Source organism: Berghia stephanieae, chromosome 13, assembly GCF_034508935.2.
Source record: "Berghia stephanieae isolate SIO BIC M18660-M18661 chromosome 13, UCSD_Bste_1.3, whole genome shotgun sequence".
Lineage (NCBI taxonomy): Eukaryota > Metazoa > Mollusca > Gastropoda > Nudibranchia > Aeolidiidae > Berghia > Berghia stephanieae.
The window spans coordinates 10,236,418-10,256,417 of record NC_088372.1 but is presented as its reverse complement, the minus strand read 5'-3'; the positions used below and the strand labels follow the sequence as shown (position 1 = coordinate 10,256,417).

At 37.5% G+C, this 20,000-nt stretch overlaps 1 protein-coding gene across 1 annotated transcript in view; it reads left to right on the top strand.

The window, feature by feature from the left end:
• Nucleotides 1–20,000, top strand: part of LOC144958814 (uncharacterized) — a 56,940-nt gene that overhangs the window by 29,629 nt on the left and 7,311 nt on the right. The window contains exons 3-7 of the mRNA XM_078891029.1: nucleotides 243–376; nucleotides 10,847–11,025; nucleotides 12,775–12,939; nucleotides 13,403–13,530; nucleotides 15,799–15,972. Of these exons, the coding sequence (XP_078747155.1) occupies nucleotides 243–376; nucleotides 10,847–11,025; nucleotides 12,775–12,939; nucleotides 13,403–13,530; nucleotides 15,799–15,972 (780 nt within the window). The remainder of the gene's footprint in view (nucleotides 1–242; nucleotides 377–10,846; nucleotides 11,026–12,774; nucleotides 12,940–13,402; nucleotides 13,531–15,798; nucleotides 15,973–20,000) is intronic.

Here is a 20,000-nt window from a genome sequence, read left to right as displayed (position 1 = left end):
CGCGAGGTCCCAGGTTTGAGAGTTTTTACTAAAATAAGGGTCATTTAAATCGATCGATATTTGAAGGAGTTTTCTGGCCAATGTTTTCAATAGCGATAATGGTAGTTAAGTGGTTAAGAGGGATATAAAATGAACGAATGAGTTTTGAACAATGATGAGTTAACCCACTGGTCCTATTGGCATCGCCCAATTGGTCTCATGGAATAATTCTCTCAACTCCAAATCTTTGTTTGCCCACCCAGATAACTCCCAAAGACATCAACATCTCTGTCATCGTCGTACCTACTGCCCTCTTTGTCCTCTTTGTGCTGGTTATCATCAGCTGTCTGCTGAGGAGGAGAAACAGGCTGAAACGTAAACCAGAAAAGATCATAAGGTAAGTTAGACAAATTTTATAACAGAAACATGACCAAATTTAGGCAAGATAACTTTTGAAAAGCCGTCCTTCAGAGCCATAGGAGCCCATGGACCAGGAGCTTATCCAGGTTTGTATAACGTAAAACGGACGGTGGCAATTATTGATAGGACTCTAGTCTATAGCCAGATCTGATACCCAGATATACCCTACCCAAGTGGCAGCGTGGCTCAGTGGTACAGTCTTTTCTTCGTACCCGAAAGGTACGCCGCTGCGCTGTGTGGCCTTGATCAAGTCACCTCACCTTAGCTCACTTTGAGGCGCTGCTCTGCGGCCGACGCCTGGGTTATTCCAGTCTTCCCTTGGAATAGACCCTAAAGACAAATTTCCCCTTGAGGATGATTGAAGGGATTTGTGTTATCACTGTTTGTGGACAGGACGGTCTGACCACCCAGGATCGACCCAGGTCCTTTTGCGTGTGAAACGAGTGCTCTACCAACTGAGCTTTTGGGACTATAGATCACACTCAACTTGTTCAAATACAACAACACTTGAACCGCCGTTTGGTTTTTGTAAATTGTCTTTCCAAAGGAAAAAATGCCAAAAAGGTGGCGTCATTGCCAATTTGATTGCGATTTTATTAATGTATGCATGAAATAAAACTTTTTAAATCAAAAATTAGAAGGAAAAAAAATATTTTTTAAAACCATTAATACAGTGTGTGTGTGTGTGTGTGTGTGTGTGTGTGTGTGGTTTAATTATTATTATTATTATTATTATTATTATTATTATTATTATTATTATTATTATTATTATTATTATTATTATTATTATTATTATTATTATTATTATTATTGACACGTTTCAGGTTTGAATAACTCGAGAGCTATGTAAGATTTCATCAAATTGCTTTGTTTTGTTTTTATTTTGTTTTTGTTTTTTTTTGGGTTTTTTTTCCACATATGTAGAATATATTCAAGTTTTGATTGATATATGATTTTACAATGTGCGTCCTTTGGTCGCTGAGCGATGACGTCATCAACAAAAGAGGGTAATTTTGACTTAAATCGTGATCTATTTTGGCTTTTTTCTCGAAAGTTTATGTTATTTAACATATCAATCTAATGATATCAACTTGGAACATTGCCCTGACACTGTAAAATTCTTTTGTGTATGACGTCACCTGAAGACAAAACTATGAGAAGTCGTTCACTCTGTCACATGACTCGAGCTCCAACAGACTGGGACGAACTGGAGAGACGATTGCGGCTTGTCGCTAAAAAGGGTCGTGGTAATGTCGAGCTTTAGATCGGACGATTGCGGCTTGTCGCTAAAAAACTTAAATGAATTCTACACATATGGCAAAAAAAAAAACGTTTTTATAGACAGGACGGTCAGAAATAAATATCGACCAGCAAGGATCAATCCCGGTCCCTTTTGCGTTTGAAACGAGTGCTCTACCAACGGAGCTTTTGGGACCAGCTTTCGAGTTATACAAATCTGAAATGTATCAATAATATAAAAAAAAACACACTGTATATTTATTTTGATTTTGTTGATGACTTTGGTTAAGGCTGACTTTAAATGTGTCACACACTCTAAAAAAGATGTGACAATACCCTATGTGTGACCCAACGACTCAAGGCGGTATTAAGCCGAATGTCACAAAATGATTTTAAAGATAGAATTACAAGAAACGTGATTTGTTTTAAATTAAGAAATAATTTTACCTTCTTTAATAAGACATAAGTAACTTATCAAAAAAAACAATATTTTTCGTCTACAAATTCATTTTTCAGAATCTAAACCGATCATAAAATAATACCTTTTTGAATCGGCGTGTCTCATATAAATATAAAGAGCCGCGTCAATCTGACATCAGATAGGTAGGATTGAACAAGGTAAAGAAAATAGAGTCAAATGATTTGAATTCAGGACTTTTTGAAATTCGAGAGATAAAACTCAATCTCTTAAATAGAGGCAGCCCTTTGTTCCATCAAGAATCAAAAGGCTGAAGTCAAGTAAGTCAAAGTCGTAAATAAAGGCAATTATTTTCTTTCATTTTTTTCTAGAATAAGCTTTAAATGAAACTGTAATCGCAATGTGCGTCTTTGTGGTGTGACAATGTGAAGGGATGATTGGCAATACAATGGCATTCAGACAAAAAATGAGTAAACACTCCCAACCAAGCAATCTCTATAGAAAACATTAGAATCACTCACAATGGCATTCAGACAAAAAATTAGTAAACACTCCCAACCAAGCAATCTCTATAGAAAACATTAGAATCACTCTATTGAATTTGGAAGCTCCACGACCCTCACGATATATTATTCAATAAGGAAAACAAGACAAGTATTTCTCTCTTTTGGCCACTGACGTAACTACAAAAAATTGTTGTTATTTATTTTTCTGATTGATGAAAATTCGACTTTTGAAAATTATGTCATGAAGTTTTTGTATTTGAACCCACTGAAGGAGACAAAATAAATGTTTCTCTCTATGTCATGAATGAGAAATTTAGGAGACTTTACAAATTATTATTGAAACGTAAATGTATTAATACGAGTATGTTAACTGTTTTGTTATTGGCTGAAGTAGAAGCTGTAACAATTATATTAGTACATTACCTTTTAGAGATTATATCACAACGCTATTGGGTAAAATTACTTGTAGGCCTCATTCTTGGAGATGAATGAAACCTGACCTCTGGTCTAAAAGCCGTTTCTGCTTTTTGGAGGGCTTCGAATATCGACAAGTTTAGATCACCTTATCTCGACGACTTGTAAACAAAAACAACATGAGACATAAAAGAAGTGTTTGTTCATGTGTGTGTGTGTGTGTGCGTGTGTGTGTGTGTGTTTGTTTGTTTGTTTCTTTTTTTTTGTCTCTTTAAAGAGCCTTATACACCTTCCAGATCACTAAAGTCATCATCAGATAAAACTTTACTTTCAGTTCCTCGTTTTAAAAACAATTGTTTTGGCTGGTGATCCTTGTCTGTCATGGGACCCCGTGTATGGAATTCTATGGGACCCCGTGTATGGAATTCTATGGGACCCCGTGTATGGAATTCTATGGGACCCCGTGTATGGAATTCTATGGGACCCCGTGTATGGAATTCTATGGGACCCCGTGTATGGAATTCTATTGGACCCCGTGTATGAAATTCTATTGGACCCGTGTATGGAATTCTATTGGACCCCGTGTATGGAATTCTATGGGACCCCGTGTATGGAATTCTATGGGACCCCGTGTATGGAATTCTATGGGACCCCGTGTATGGAATTCTATGGGACCCCGTGTATGGAATTCTATACCTAAAGCCATCATGACCAACTATTAATTCTTTTAAATCGAAACGAAAACATTTCCTTTTCACGTCTGCCTATTTTTAATCTGAAACATACTTTATGCTTATAACCCTATGTGTGAATATTCAATTGTGGTCTGCTTGTCTGCTTGTGTGTGTGTGTGTGTGTGTGTGTGTGTGTGTGTGTGTGTGTGTGTTGGGAGGGGGGGGGAAGAGCGGTTGTGGGTTGTGGAACAAGAGATGCATTTTTTTCAACCAATGTAAAGCGCGTTGATCATTATATAATTTTGAAAATGCGCTATACAAATGTCATCCATTATTATTATTATTATTATTATTATTATTATTAGTAGTAGTAGTAGTAGTAGTAGTAGTAGTAGTAGTAGTAGTAGTAGTAGTAGTAGAGTAGTAGTAGTAGAGCAGCAGCAGCAGCAGTAGTAGTAGTAGTAGTAGTAGTAGTATAGTAGTAGTAGTAGTAGTAGTAGTAGCAGCAGCAGTAGTAGTAGTAGTAGTAGTAGTAGTAGTAGTAGTAGTAGTAGTAGTAGTAGTAGTAGTAGTAGTAGTAGTAGTAGTAGTAGTAGTAGTAGTAGTATTTTTGCAACCTTCTGGCAAAGATATTTTGAAACGAATGATATATCGCTAGAGTTGGCCAGATTGTCTCTGCCCACAATAGACAGGATTAAATAGTACAGACAGTCGATACTTTTAGAGGATCAAAACAGATCCAAAGATCAAACGGTGTAATTTGGAGATGTCCCAGATTGTCTCCCGTCTTGACAAAAACTGTAACAGGTAATCAATACAAGCATGGGTTTGATGTCACTGGTGTTATTTGTGACTTTTCATCTCAAAACGGTGTAATGTCTGGGTCAAACAAGGTGTCAAAAATAGATCAGAAAGCAAAAACGATCAGAAATATGACATTTTCGTTTTTTTGTCAATCGATAACAAAACAAATGAAATTAATTCAATGTTGACATTTTTGACTATAGATTCCAGGTCGACATGTACATTGATGCAAATAAGTGGACGTCGATTCCAGGTTTTACTCTAACCCCCCCCCCCCCCCCCCCCCCCCCCCCGACATGATTAGCGATATAAGTGGTGGATCACAAAGGGGGGTTGGGGGGGGGGGGAGTGGGATAGATGGCACAGTAGATCAAGATTGCTCTTCCATCCGGAGGACCCGGGTTTGAGGTCTGCTGTCGGCATCTCCTTTTTTTTTTCCTTATCAAGAAAACCACGCCGCAATTATCATAATATTGGCAACGCTGATCTAAGCCGCACGCCTTGGCTGTCTCGGTCTTTTATTTATGATAAACCCTGACGAAAAATTTTCTCTTTGGAATAAATAAAAAGCATTTAACTATTTATCTTCGTATTCATTCATATATGTATCTACTCATGTATTAACTTTTTTTTTAATGTGACTGTTTAATTACTTATTCACTTTATAACAATGTGCATGTGTTACCTAAGAAAATTCGTTGTTGTTAGCAATGAAAAGGTTATAGTGATCGAATCTAAGTGGACACACACAAAAAGCTGTATCCAAAACAAAACTCAGTGTATTTTCTATAACGAAAAAAAATCCGCTTTAAGGACCTAAATATATGACCAAATAATATCAATTTTCCCTGAATGACGGAAATGACACTTAGTAAGTTTTGACATTTTTGAAATCTTATATTTCAGGTTATGTTCAATAAAATTCAATAATATATGAACACTTCATGAATACCAGAGAGGTTCCGTCTCCCTCAAAACAACAACGAACTGATTTTCTCAGCTCACGTCTGTGCTAAATTATTTTCACTGAGATAGTTTGAAAGCAGACATTTTTTTCGTCTATAAATCTCATTCAAATTTGAAGGAAAGTTTTCTTTTATTTTTATTATTTTATTTTAGTTTTATTCGGACTCCACACCGGGGCTAAGTTGTCTTTTAGGCTTTTAGGCTTTTGGGCTTTTAGGGACGCCTTTGTATTATGTGTGATGTTGTCAATTCAAGTGTGTACAAGTGTGGCCCACGGTCGAAGACTGGTTACATAACAGGCTGACTAAGATGTTCAAAATTGAATTTATAGACAAAATAAATAAGAGAAACAAGGGAGCAGGTACCGGTGTAAGGTGAGGATCTGAACAAGCGTGTATGGAAGGTGCCAGACAAAGGCAAGAAAGAAAAATACCAGAAAAAAAAACTAGTTCCCTCGTGAAGAAATTAGGAATTAAAATTCTCCCAACTATCCGGAGCCTCTGTGGTGTAATGGTAGCACGTTGGGCGGTGATCGGAAGGTCTGAGATTCGATCCCCAGTCGAGGAAGACTGATTTTTTGGGGATCGTTTCTTACTTGTGTTTTACTGTCTTGCTTTGTCTGGCACCTTTCATACACACTTGTTCAGATCGTTATCTTTTTTAGACAAAATAAGAGACTTTTGGCATGCGTTTGACCCCGGCAATGTGACAGTGTGTGACATGGTATGGCCTCCATCTGGAATTATGTCGGGCTGTACGAGTTGTCCAAATGTGGATCGGATGTCAACATGACCTGAAATATGACATTTCAAAAATGTCAAAACTTACTATGTGTCATTTCCATCATTCAGGAAAAACTGATATTATTTTGTCATATATTTAAGTAATTAAATCGGATGTTTTTTTCGTCTGACTTATAGTTATAGAAAAATACGCCGTTTTCTTTTGTTTTTAATACAGCTTTTGTGTGTGTATGTCTGTGTGTGTGTGTGTGTGTGTGTGCGTTCACAGGGTTGAAAGGGACTGTTATCTCATTTTTTACCGAGACTTTGCAGGTTTTGAAGGTCATCGCCTCTGTTTTCTTTTCTTTAATAAAACAAATGTGACCAATCACCTTCAAACGGTATGATATCAGGTGTTCCTTGTGCGAGCAATGGAATTCTAAGCTTAACGATAACGATTTTAGTTAAATTATTTGTTTTGTTGAAAAGAGTGAGTTTTCTTTTCGTAAAACTTTTAAAAGCGGACATTTCCTGTTTGACCCAATTGTTCTCATCCAGTCCATTCCCATATAACACCAGATGAACACGATGGGTCACAAATAAATCAACCCAAGTCACGTCAGGTTGTCTTTAAATGCAATATTCAGCATCGAAATAAATACGGCATAAAGCCGGTTTCAGACGATGGGTCACATATGCACTTATTCACTTGAGTCAAGTGGAGTTGAGAGAGATGGATGTATCTTGACATTGCTATAAGACCAGACATTCTATGGCTCAATCATTGATTTCTATTTTTTAGGCTGTATTATTCTGTCATTACAACTTTTTTCATTTCACTCAAGAGGCATTTTCCAGAAATTCCAACTTCTCAAAAGTCTGAGCCCAAGATTCCTAATACTAATACCGTCAAAACTTAATTTCTTTGTGGAGCAATTTTCCCTTTTTTTTTTTTTGGTATAATCTTTCAGATCAATAGCACAGAATTATATCCCGGTATCAAGTATATTGGAGTTTTAAGATGGCTGTAGGGGACATTATATTGAGCTGGTTTGAGAATATTTTCACGACAACAATGAGGCCATAACAATTTGGGTTATCAGACCTGTGAATGAGTACGCGTTTCAGAATTCAGAAGTAAAAGTATAATTGGAAAATAAATGAAAAAATAGAGAGGGGAAAAGGAAAATCAAAGTATATCAAAATTGACGGCAAGCGGAACAAACAGGCCAAACGATTGCTTAAATAAATTGATGCCAGGCGTCAGGCGGAAAGGAACCGGATATAAATGTGTAATTTCCGCTTCCTTCTTTGACCTACCTAGATACGTCATTTCAGGATTCATCTCGTGAGCAGCGTGATTTGAATATGTGAGGCAGTACGATCACGGGCGTAATGTTATTGCAATGTTTTAATTTATAGAGATCTTTAACAACAAAAAAACAAACAAAAACAATACGTTTGCACATGAATTCACCGATACCTAATCAAGTAGTTACTAGGGTGCCTTACTAATAGTAATAGTATATTATAACAAAAATGTGTCATGCTGCCTCAAACGTCTATTCTGTCGGAAAGATGTGAATGACGAAAGGTGAATATAATACTAAAATGATTAGAATATTAAATGGTAGTTCACGCATGACGTAATTTATGTTTATTTTCGTTTATAAACAGTCCTGGGGTGTGTGACAGCAGCTCTGGACAGACTAAGATGGCCAACACTTCAGGCTCGTACAGAGAACGCCCGCATACATCTATTTCACAAAACTGTCATAAACCATAAACATTAAGAAAATATCAAATTGTTTGTATCGTATAATGCGAGCTAGGGTTCACAGCGTAAAACGCGTATCCTTGTGAAGAATATAGGTATTAAAATTGTCCCAACTATCGTCAGCCTCTGCTGTAGTGTAATGGTAGCACGTCCGACCAGTAATCAGAAGGTCTGAGGCCAGATCCGATCCCCAGTCGAGGTAGATTGATTTTTTGGGGGATGGTTTTTTTCTTCCTTGTATTTTTCTTTCTTGCTTTGGCACCTTTCATACACACTTGTTTAGAGCCATCAACATTCCGATCTACATTAACAATTCAAAAAACAGATACTCAACCATGCCTCATCACATCGACAAATTCCAACCAAGAACAAACACACACACAAATACAGTTTTTTTCCCTCGAACATCACGTGACTGGAAAGAAACTAAACATAATAGACATCACGCCCCCCCCCCCCCCCGCACACACACACACACACACACACACACACACACACACACACTCACCCTTCCTACGTGTTTTCCACATACACAAGAACACCGGAAGGACTGAATGACTAGAGTGACAGGATTAGTGTTGGTGTGATAGATAAAATTGATGTGTATAAATTGATTTGCGATGATGGGCACAGTGTGCCTTTTGTATCTTATGGACTTGAACTCGAAGCCAATTTTTAAACCAATATCAAGATCGAAGTCCATTTCCACATCCATTAATAAATGTAATAAACTTCAATTGTTTTAGTCAGGTTGGAATTTTATCAATGTCATGATGAACAATCAGGTCTATGAGCAATCTAATAGTATACCCATGGCAGCAATAAAAATCCAGTTGAGTAGCAATGCTAATCAATTGTATAGATGTAATCCAAATAAATAATATTTTATTAGGTTTTGTGAAAGTGGTTAGTCAATATAAACAAGGTCAGCGAGTGCGGGATAGTTTATCTTATTTTGTTTACATCAGCATCATCACTGACAGCTAAAGGCGGGGAGAGATGGGCGAAAGAGAACGCGTGGGTTGTTACCAAGGATACGCATATATTCAGGGTAGCCTCGTTTGTTACCCCGCGCGTACAGGCGAATGTAACGAGGACACAATAATCGCTTATGAGGTTTCAATATATCTACCTTATCTGGTTAACCCATTATGTATACAAAACATTATCTAATCCACTTCGTGCCAGGTGGCGCATTGGTCCTCGTTCCGTTGTCTCTATTCTGACTGTGTTCATCGCCAAAGCCGATACGATTTTTAACCCGTGACGATTTGTGGGAGGCATGTAGCGAAATCCCCTCGTGTATGACTAAATAACTATGTGATAGGCATGGGGACAGTCGGTTCCTTGAAAATCCGGTTGCTTTTTCTGAGCGATCGGCGATCGACAGTTTAAAAAATGCACAATTTTAATTTAGGATGTTCGCTGTTTTTAATTCAGATTCTGGATCAGAGTCAAATTTACAATAGGTCTGATACCATGAGTCGTGTGTCTACTCCAAAGAATGTTGAAATTAGAAATTCGTTTTAATTAAAGCATGTTTAAAAATGTTCATTCAGAGAGCTGTTGGTGAATAAAGGGTTTCGTTTTTTTTTGGATCGAAATCAAATTTACAATTGGTTAGATGCAAAATACAAAATGTTTTGGAAAAAACAGTAAAGTAAGACAGTTTTGAAATTTTCATTTGGTTAATTTCTATTGTGATGACATGACATGCCGGCTTTTTCTCCCCGTAGTCAGGTTCGAACCACAGCCGTTGACGGGACCGTGCTGCTACACTACCGATTTCATCATCGGTATATATATATATATATATATATATATATATATATATATATATATATATATATATATATATATATGACATATGACAATACGATTCAATAGTCTGATGTCACGCCGCCTGGCAACGGCGGCCATCTTGGTTCTAAACAAAGAAAATCATTACGTTTTATTTTTCATACTGGCTAGAACTTTTCATATGTCTTGTGATCAGAATGTGTAAAAGTCAAAACATGATCAAATGTATGTGTTTTTTTCCCTCTGGATACGCTTTATACTCGCCGGAGAAATATTTCATACGGGCGTCCGCCATTGTTCCGATAGTTTAGAGCCAGTGTTACTAAGTTACCATGCGTCATTAGGAAGGAAGTGACGTTACAACTATTGAATCCTATTGTGATTGACATAACCCAAAGCCTTCACTACGTGATGATGGGTGTAGATAGATAATGAAACTCACAACATCCACAAAACTGTGTGTAACCTTGAACGTTTGTAGTCTGATTGGTATAATTTAGTGAGAAGTAATCACGATTGTGAGCAAGAGGACAAATAGAATAGAAAGGCAGTGACTGGTGATCGGTGACGGTCGTTTTGCAATACATCCGGTGAATGGGCAAAAATCCCGAGCGACTGATAGCACGGATCGATCGGTCGCACGGGATGTCACCATTCCAATGGACGCAAAGTGTATGGATGGCTTACTTAATATTTCGTTCTCTCTCAACAGTACTCCGTCTGGTAGTTTTGAGTCTGCGTGTTTTCTTCTTCTCTCTGGAGCCTATGACATTGCAGTCACACAATCAATATCCTATTCTTTTCTTCGGTAACCGATGTACCTACTTCCATTTCTTCGGACTTTATCTCTCATCGTTCTTATTCCCACTCTTTCTAATAAATTTCCATTCCTTACCATAGTATGACACTCATAATCGGACCGTACGTGGTTCTCGACTGCGATGCATTTGTCGGAAAGAAAAATTATACTATTGCCTTACATGCGTTATTTCACGTCCTACATTTTATGTGTTGTTGTTGGCTGTGGACCCCTTTTAAACGCTTTAAGTACTTTATGGATTTTGCGGTACACCAATGCTCGGGGGTTTTCTGCTCAACCATTATACATATTCCCATCCCTTTTTCAGCAGGAACGGTGATGGGGCCTTATTGTTAGACAACATGAACACAACCAGTCGTAACCCCACCTACTTCTCCCCCAAGATGGTTGGCAGTCTGGGCAGCAACAATGTCCGAGAGGTTCCCATGGACCAGCTCAAACTTCTAGAGAGAGTCGGAGAGGGCGCCTTTGGCCAGGTCTTCAAAGGTAACGATAAAATGAACTTCTATTTCTTGAAAGTCATTTGCTAAAATAATCTGGACGTTCTAAATTTTGAGGTGATTGAGAAAAAAGAAATGATTCCAGTGTGACATACTTACTTGATTTAAGCCTCTTGATTCCTTGTGGAGCACAGGGCCGCAACAGCACTCTTCCATCTGACCCGTTTTTTCCCCGATGTCCTCCTTCCTTATTGGGCCCCGGTTTGTTAGGCTGTCTTTATCTCAGTCTCTTTTCCTCGTCGTCATGTCTGCTTTGGTTTGGTCGACCAACTCTCCTCTGTTCTTGTGGGTTGCAGTCCAAAACCTGCCTGGTGATGTTGCTTGTAGGCTTCCTGAGGGTATGGCCAATCCAGCCCCATTTCCTTTTCTTTATTTCAGTTCCAATAGGTGACTGGCTCAGTTTTTGGTGAAGTTCTTCGTTTGTGATGATATCTGGCCATCTGATATTAAGGATGTTTCTAAGGCACATGTTTATGAATTCTTGAAGGTTACTTGTGGTGGCTTTAGTCATTCGCCAAGTCTCCGAGCCGTACAAAAGAACAGACTTCACATTTGTGTTGAATAACCGGGTTTTATTTTTCAATCTAATAGTCTTTGACTTTCATATTGGTCGAAGAGTGTTAAAAGTATGTCATGCTTTATTTATCCGGCTTTTAATGTCTTCGTCTGTTCCTCCCTCTTTGCTTATTATGCTACCCAAATATACAAATTTATCGACCTCTTTGATGTCTCTTTGGTGGTGTTTTATAGGGTGAAATTGCTTGTTGTTTACCCTCATCATTTCTATCTTGCTTGTATTTATTTGCAGTCCTGTTCTCGTTGCTTCCTCTGTCACTCCAGTAATTGGATCCCGGGTTCAGCTCTCTGACATCGTGTCATTTTCACAGTCTGAGATTCCAGTGTACACGACTAAAGATGGAATTTAATGCGTGGATCCTGTCCCTAGGACGCTATGTGGTTTTCTACGGTTTTCCACAGAGATGGCCCAAAGAGAGAGAAAATGTTTATTCTCTGCTGCCTTCTTAATGCCAGGAACAATAAAGGACAATAATAATAATAATAATAATAATAATAATAATAATAATAATAATAATAATAATAATAATAATAATAATAATAATAATAATAATAATAATAATATATCTTTATTGTCCTCAAAAAAGTGGCAATTTGTCATTTGGTTACACAAAAAAAATTAAAAAATCAAACAAACAAACAAACAAACCGGCATCAACAACATCATCATCATCATCATCATCATCATCATCATCATCATTATCACAACAACCTTCCTAATATTTTCGTTACAATCCTTCACTTTCACCATTCCCCTATAACACCATTCACCATCTTCATCATACTCCATATTATATTATTCCTGTAACAAGCTATGAAAGGGAAAGCCTGTGGTCCTCCTCTCTCTCTCTCTCTCTCTCTCTCTCTCTCTCTCTCTCTCTCTCTCTCTCTCTCGCTCTCTCTCTCTCTGTGAGCTGTATTACTTTTTCCTTGCTTCCGGTTATACACTTTTTAATTATTATATTTCCAAAATGGTACAATCTGCATAAAGAAATGTCATCACAAGACCGGGTATGATAATATGATAATAATAATTCGACAGCCATTTTTGAAAAATTAATTTAGAACCGGAAGTGAGAAAGATATGACTCTATGTTCAGTAATGCTATGCTATTATCATTATTACTTATATTATTATTTCTTTTAAAACGTCTTCTAGGATATTTGTTTATGCCAGAGAGTCAGGAGTATGTCCACGTGGCTGTGAAAGTCCTGAAAGAGGGTGCCGGGACAGAGGCTTATGAGGATTTTCAGAGAGAGGTCGACATTATGGCGTCCTTTGACCACGAAAACATCCTCAAGTTGTTGGGTGTTGTCACTCAAAGTAAGTATAGAGAGTGATAGCGAGAGGAAAGGAGGGAGAAAATGGGGGATATAGAGCGGACGGGAGAGAGAGAGAGAGAGAGAGAGAGAGAGAGAGAGAGAGAGAGAGAGAGAGAGAGAGAGAGAGAGAGAGAAAGAGAGTTTGTGAGTGAGTGAGGAAGCATTTTAGAGAACTTTCAACGGTTGAGATTATAGCTTCCTTTGACCACGCACGAAAAACATCAAGTTATTGGGTGTAGTCGCTCAGTGTGAGAAAACTTTGATTTTAACAGATTGCTATATAATATATTATAATTCAAAGGACTAGTGAAGAAGATAGCAGAAGATAATTGAGGAATTGAACAGGAATAACTCAATACTGTTTCGGTCTCAAAACACTGCGTTACTTGTGCGGGAAGTTACTGAATTTAAAATAATAATTTGAAACAGCAGTTTAGTATTCATCATTTGTATTTGCATTCCAGCCGTTGACAGAAGCCCGTTCATGGTTTTCGAATTCATGGAACATGGGGACCTCAATGAGCTTTTAAGAAGGACAGACCCGCACCATCCTATGAAGGGAGCTGGCAAGAAGAGAATTGCTCTCAACAAGGTACGCATTGCACCAAAAAAATAGTGGTCAAAATTGTGAGCTGTTGTACAGTTCAGTATCGACTAAATGAACTCAAATTGAGTTACAAAGGGTCTCAAGCCAACAGAAACACTTAACATGTATGACAAAGCATGGCTCTTGTTAGGCATTATTACAACTAAGACAGCGCTGTTCTCGCCCAGTAACTAATTTTACATTTGACCACTGAAAATGGTGAAATACTTTTATGTTAGGAGACTTTTTCAATGTCAATTTTGTCTTGTCCACAGTAGCACTCGAATCGTCGGAGTACACCTACAGGTCACAAACCAAGCCACAAAAGACACATACAGGCCACAAACCAAGCCACGAAAGATACATACAGGTCATAAACCAAGCCACGAAAGACACATACAGGTCACAAACCAAGCCATGAAAGACTTATACAGGTCACAAACCAAGCCATGAAAGACACATACAGGTCACAAACCAGGCCACAAAAGACACATACAGGTCACAAACCAAGCCACGAAAGACACATACAGGTCACAAACCAAGCCACGAAAGACACATACAGGTCACAAACCAAGCCACGAAAGACACATACAGGCGACAAACCAAGCCACGAAATACACATACAGGCGACAAACCAAGCCACGAAAGACACATACAGGTCACAAACCAAGCCACGAAAGACACATACAGGTCACAAACCAAGCCACGAAAGACACATACAGGTCATAAACCAAGCCACGAAAAACATATGCCGGTCACAAACCAAGCCACGAAAGACTCCTACAGGTCACAAACCAAGCCACGAAAGACACATACAGGTCACAAACCAAGCCACGAAAGACACATACAGGTCACAAACAAAGCCATGAAAGACACATACAGGTCACAAACCAAGCCACGAAATACACATACAGGTCACAAACCAAGCCATGAAAGACACATACAGGTCACAAACCAAGCCACGAAAGACACATACAGGTCACAAACAAAGCCACAAAAGACACATACAGGTCACAAACCAAGCCACGAAAGACACATACAGGTCACAAACCAAGCCACAAAAGACACATATAGGTCACAAACCAAGCCACGAAAGACACATACAGGTCACAAACCAAGCCACGAAAGACACATACTGGTCACAAACCAAGCCACGAAAGACACATACAGGTCACAAATCAAGCCACGAAAGACACATACAGGTCACAAACCAAGCCACAAAAGACACATACAGGTCACAAACCAAGCCATGAAAGACACATACAGATCACAAACCAAGCCACTAAAGACACATACAGGTCACAAACCAAGCCACGAAAGACACATACAGGTCACAAACCAAGCCACGAAAGACACCTACAGGTCACAAACCAAGCCACGAAAGACACATACAGGTCACAAACCAAGCCACGAAAGACACATACAGGTCACAAACCAACCCACGAAAGACACATACAGGAGACACCAAGCCACAAAGCAGAAATAATGTGTAGCAGGCACTTACTATATCAATAATGATGAGATGGAGAAGAACCAGATGAAAACAGAGAATAAAAATATCACGATGTCAGAGAGCCAAACCAGGGATCCAATTGATACGGCATTCATTTGTACTTAAACCAAACAGGCGCTGAGTTCAAGTCCTCACAGCCTCGTGTGGCTTTGAGCAAATCACCACGCTCTCGCATACTTTAGGGCGTTGCACTGCGGCTGACGCTTAGGTTACTACAGTCTTCCTTTGAGAGTACTGGGGATGAATAAAGAGAGTCTGAATAATTTATTATTTGAGAGGCGCTCCACGAAAATGACCTATATGTCGCACTTTAAAAAAAATTGAATTACAGCATGATAATAATATTTAAAAAATTAGACCATTCTATACATTTGGCCGTTTTTCTCATGAAAAAATGTTGAATATTGGCTGTTATGGCTATCTGGAGTAGACAATCTGTAGAATAATGGCTTTGAAGTGCGTTCGGGGGAAAATTGAATTAAAATAGAAGTGCAATTTTTACTTGAAAATGTTGTACAAGTATGCAGAAATAAAGAAACTCTCATATTATTGGTCCCAAACCACCTTTATTGGCTAATAGTACTTCTCAAAAGTACTTCCTGTGACAATTGGGCCATTTCCCCAGAGGACCTTACATTTGATTAATTATTGATGTGTGTGCACGAAAACTCCCACCCATCCCACACTGTTCTATTGTTAGACACTATGATGCCTTTTTTCAATTTCATTTCCTTCTTTTTAATATATTTATATATCATCAGGAAAACCTGGTGGATTTCAGTCTCCAGATTGCCAGAGGAATGTCCTATCTGGCCAGTCAACGTTTTGTACACAGAGACCTGGCAACCCGGAACTGTCTGGTGGATTCCAAGATGTCCGTTAAAATATCTGACTTTGGGATGTCGCACGATGTCTATAATTGCGACTATTACAAGGTAGGCACAGTCGAATGTGGCCAATCCACTCAACACGGTCATATGACCGGGTAGTTTAGATGCTAAGATTGAATTTTGGACTCCGTCTCAAAATGATATGTTGTACCATAATACGGTATGTTCAAATACTACAGACGGAATGTATAGTTATTGGATTGTATTCAGTTTATATAATGTCTTGTTGATTACATAAAATTAGTTGCTGAGAGTGACTTAAACTAAAATCTGACATATCTTGCTATTTTAACTTTAAAATAACTTTTGACATATGGGTTACACCCATAGATTTATAAATAGCAATTATACACCTATGTTTACACTAGACATGTAGCGTCTTGACGCGGTCGGCTACAATTATGTCTATTTTCTAAAATTATAAAATGAAAAAGTAACCCCAAGTTTCATATTTTGAACTATAAAATTGACCTCCAGGGTTCAAATTTTTTTTTTAAATTAAGCTTTATATAGAACAATATCCATTAAATGTGCTCAAAGCGCTTTACATGGGTTCTCTGGTCAACAGCACCATTTAACATGTAGGACGGGACATGAAGCCTGTTAGGCGATATTACATTTTTGGGACAAAGACAGCGCTGTTAACGGACAGGTATTCACTTTACACCTGAGTACGGGGAGAGAATGTGAGTAAAGAGCCTTTTCCAAGGACTCAACTATGCGCCGAGCACAAGGCTCGAACCCAGGGCCTTCCGATCCGAAAGCGAGTGTCATACCACAAGACCACATAGACGCTCAAATAAGCCAGATATCAAACCAGGTTGAGGCCATTATGTCGGAATGACCTAGATGAGGAAAATTAAGATTAAAATAAAATTAAGAAATTCAACACAGTGTCACTAGTAAGGCTTACCATTCAATTGGAAGCATACGGTCGGCGTCATACCATTTAGGATTAGATATACCGTATTAAGAATGATACCGTACTATATATACCGTATTAAGAATGATACCGTACTATATATACCGTATTAAGAATGATACCGTACTATATATACCGTATTAAGAATGATACCGTACTATATATACCGTATTAAGAATGATACCGTACTATATATACCGTATTAAGAATGATACCGTACTATATATATACCGTATTAAGAATGATACCGTACTATATATACCGTATTAAGAATGATACCGTACTATATATACCGTATTAAGAATGATACCGTACTATATATACCGTATTAAGAATGATACCGCACTATATATACCGTATTAAGAATGATACCGTACTATATATACCGTATTAAGAATGATACCGTACTATATATACCGTATTAAGAATGATACCGTACTATCATAGTTGTCCGTTCATTGTTTGGGATGACAGACAGGTCAATCAACACAACATTTATACTTCAAATGTTAAATTTATATTGTCTTATTTGGAAATTAATTTTCGACGTCGTAAAACAACTCCGTGGAGATTTTTACTCGGACAAGGAGAAGAATTTTCTGCAATCAAAATACTTCTCAAAACACTTAGATATTTTAGACGGGTTCATTTTTGCATTTTAAGTCAAATCTTTATTCACTATTAATCTCATTCTTTCACTCTCTCAAGTCCCAAAATCACGCAGTTTTGAATTTCATGAATGAGAGTGTCTTGTATCTATATCTATGTTTAAATGTTTGTGTTTGTGTTTGGTAGGTATGCAAGGAATGGCTAGAGAGAGAGAGAGAGAGAGAGAGAGAGAGAGAGAGAGAGAGAGAGAGAGAGAGAGAGAGAGAGAGAGAGAGAGAGAAAGAAAGAGAGAGAGAGAGAGAGAGAACCATAGAGCAAGCAATAATCAAGGCGAACATAAATTAGAGAAACAACAAGAAGTTTAGTAGTGTTAATATTTAAAAGCCTTCTAATAGCACCAATAGATCTAAGATCAAGATTGCAGGATCTAGTTACATTAGTAACATGGGCAGACATTTTTAATTTGGTGTCAAATAAAACTCCTAATTTTCTCACAGGCGCCTTCTTGATGGGAATTACACAATCAGAAAGATTCGGGTTAAGCGTGAAAAGGTCCACGTGGACACGTCTTGTGATTTGGAACATCTCTGGTTTATTTTCATTTCAACACATCCAGTCTCTAACTCTAATATAACTCATTTAATAAATCCAAACCCGTGAAAGAATCATATGTTGTACCATTTTAACAATTTTACCGTATAAAGAAAGAGAGGTTTTTGTTTGATGCTCCTTAGCCCTAGGGTTGCGTCTAATTCAAAATGACAAAGTCAAAATGATCTGTTCAAATGTGGGCTGGGACAATCGGTATCGTTACCTATTGAGAGAGCATAAATTGCCTGGGATTATTTAATTCTTTTTCTTTTCTTAATTGTGCGGATAGTTAAGTGGTAGAGTATTAATTTTTTTTTATTAGCCTCAAATCAAAGGGATTGGTGTCGAAACACTTTGACTTTGACTGCTGACCTACCTAATTCCTTTATAATCATCTTATTTTATTTGGAGTAGGGGGTGGACAAGAAAAGAAAGAAATATTATTCAGCAATGACCTTATCAAATCCAAAAAGCTGTTAAGTCAAAACCTTCATCTTCTTCCGGTCTCCTAGTTGATTAATTCTGATTGGTTGAGAGAAGAATACTTGACAAAACTAGAGTTACATACTGAACGTCATTTGCCCGGAAGTTCTCCATTCTGATTGGTCCACTCAACAATATTTGAACAAACTGGTAAAACAATATCCATATTAACAAGAAGAACGCAAATCTCTAGAGCAACGATCAATATGTGTGAACGTGTTTATATTATGTTTGAATTTATTGAATTATCCTACAGATAAAAAAAAAATACTCAAAGTATCTTATATTCTTTATATATATATATATATATATATATATATATATATATATATATATATATATATATATATATATAGTATAAATATATGTTTGTATGTGTCTCTTTGTCTGTGTGTGTGTGTGTGTCTTTGTGTGAGTGAGAGAGAGAGAGAGAGAGAGTAAAAAGATATATACTTGATGATCACCAACATGAACAACAACGAAGACAGCAAAGTTTACGAATATCAATTTAAAACGAGATCATTTAATAGCAACAATAATCAAGGCGAACATCAATTATAGAAACAACAAGAAGTTTAGTAGTGTTAATATTTAAAAGCCTTCTAATAGCACCAATAGATCTAAGATCAAGATTGCAGGATCTAGTTACATTAGTAACATGGGCAGACATTTTTAATTTGGTGTCAAATAAAACTCCTAATTTTCTCACAGGCTCCTTCGTGATGGGAATTACACAATCAGAAAGATTCGGGTTAAGCGTGAAAAGGTCCACGTGGACACGTCTTGTGATTTGGAACACCTCTGGTTTATTTTCATTGCAACACATCCAGTCTCTAACTCTAATATAACTCATTTAATAAATCCAAACCCGTGAAAGAATCATATGTTGTACCATTTTAACAATTTTACCGTATTAAGAAAGAGAGGTTTTTGTTTGATGCTCCTTAGCCCTAGGGTTGCGTCTAATTCAAAATGACAAAGTCAAAATGATCTGTTCAAATGTGGGCTGGGACAATCGGTATCGTTACCTATTGAGAGAGCATAAATTGCCTGGGATTATTTAATTCTTTTTCTTTTCTTAATTGTGCGGATAGTTAAGTGGTAGAGTATTAATTTTTTTTTTTTATTAGCCTCAACTCAAAGGGATTGGTGTCGAAATACTTTGACTTTGACTGCTGACCTACCTAATTCCTTTATAATCATCTTATTTTATTTTGGAGTAGGGGGTGGACAAGAAAAGAAAGAAATATTATTCAGCAATGACCTTATCAAATCCAAAAAGCTGTTAAGTCAAAACCTTCATCTTCTTCCGGTCTCCTAGTTGATTAATTCTGATTGGTTGAGAGAAGAATACTTGACAAAAGTAGAGGTACATACTGAACGTCATTTGCCCGGAAGTTCTCCATTCTGATTGGTCCACTCAACAATATTTGAACAAACTGGTAAAACAATATCCATATTAACAAGA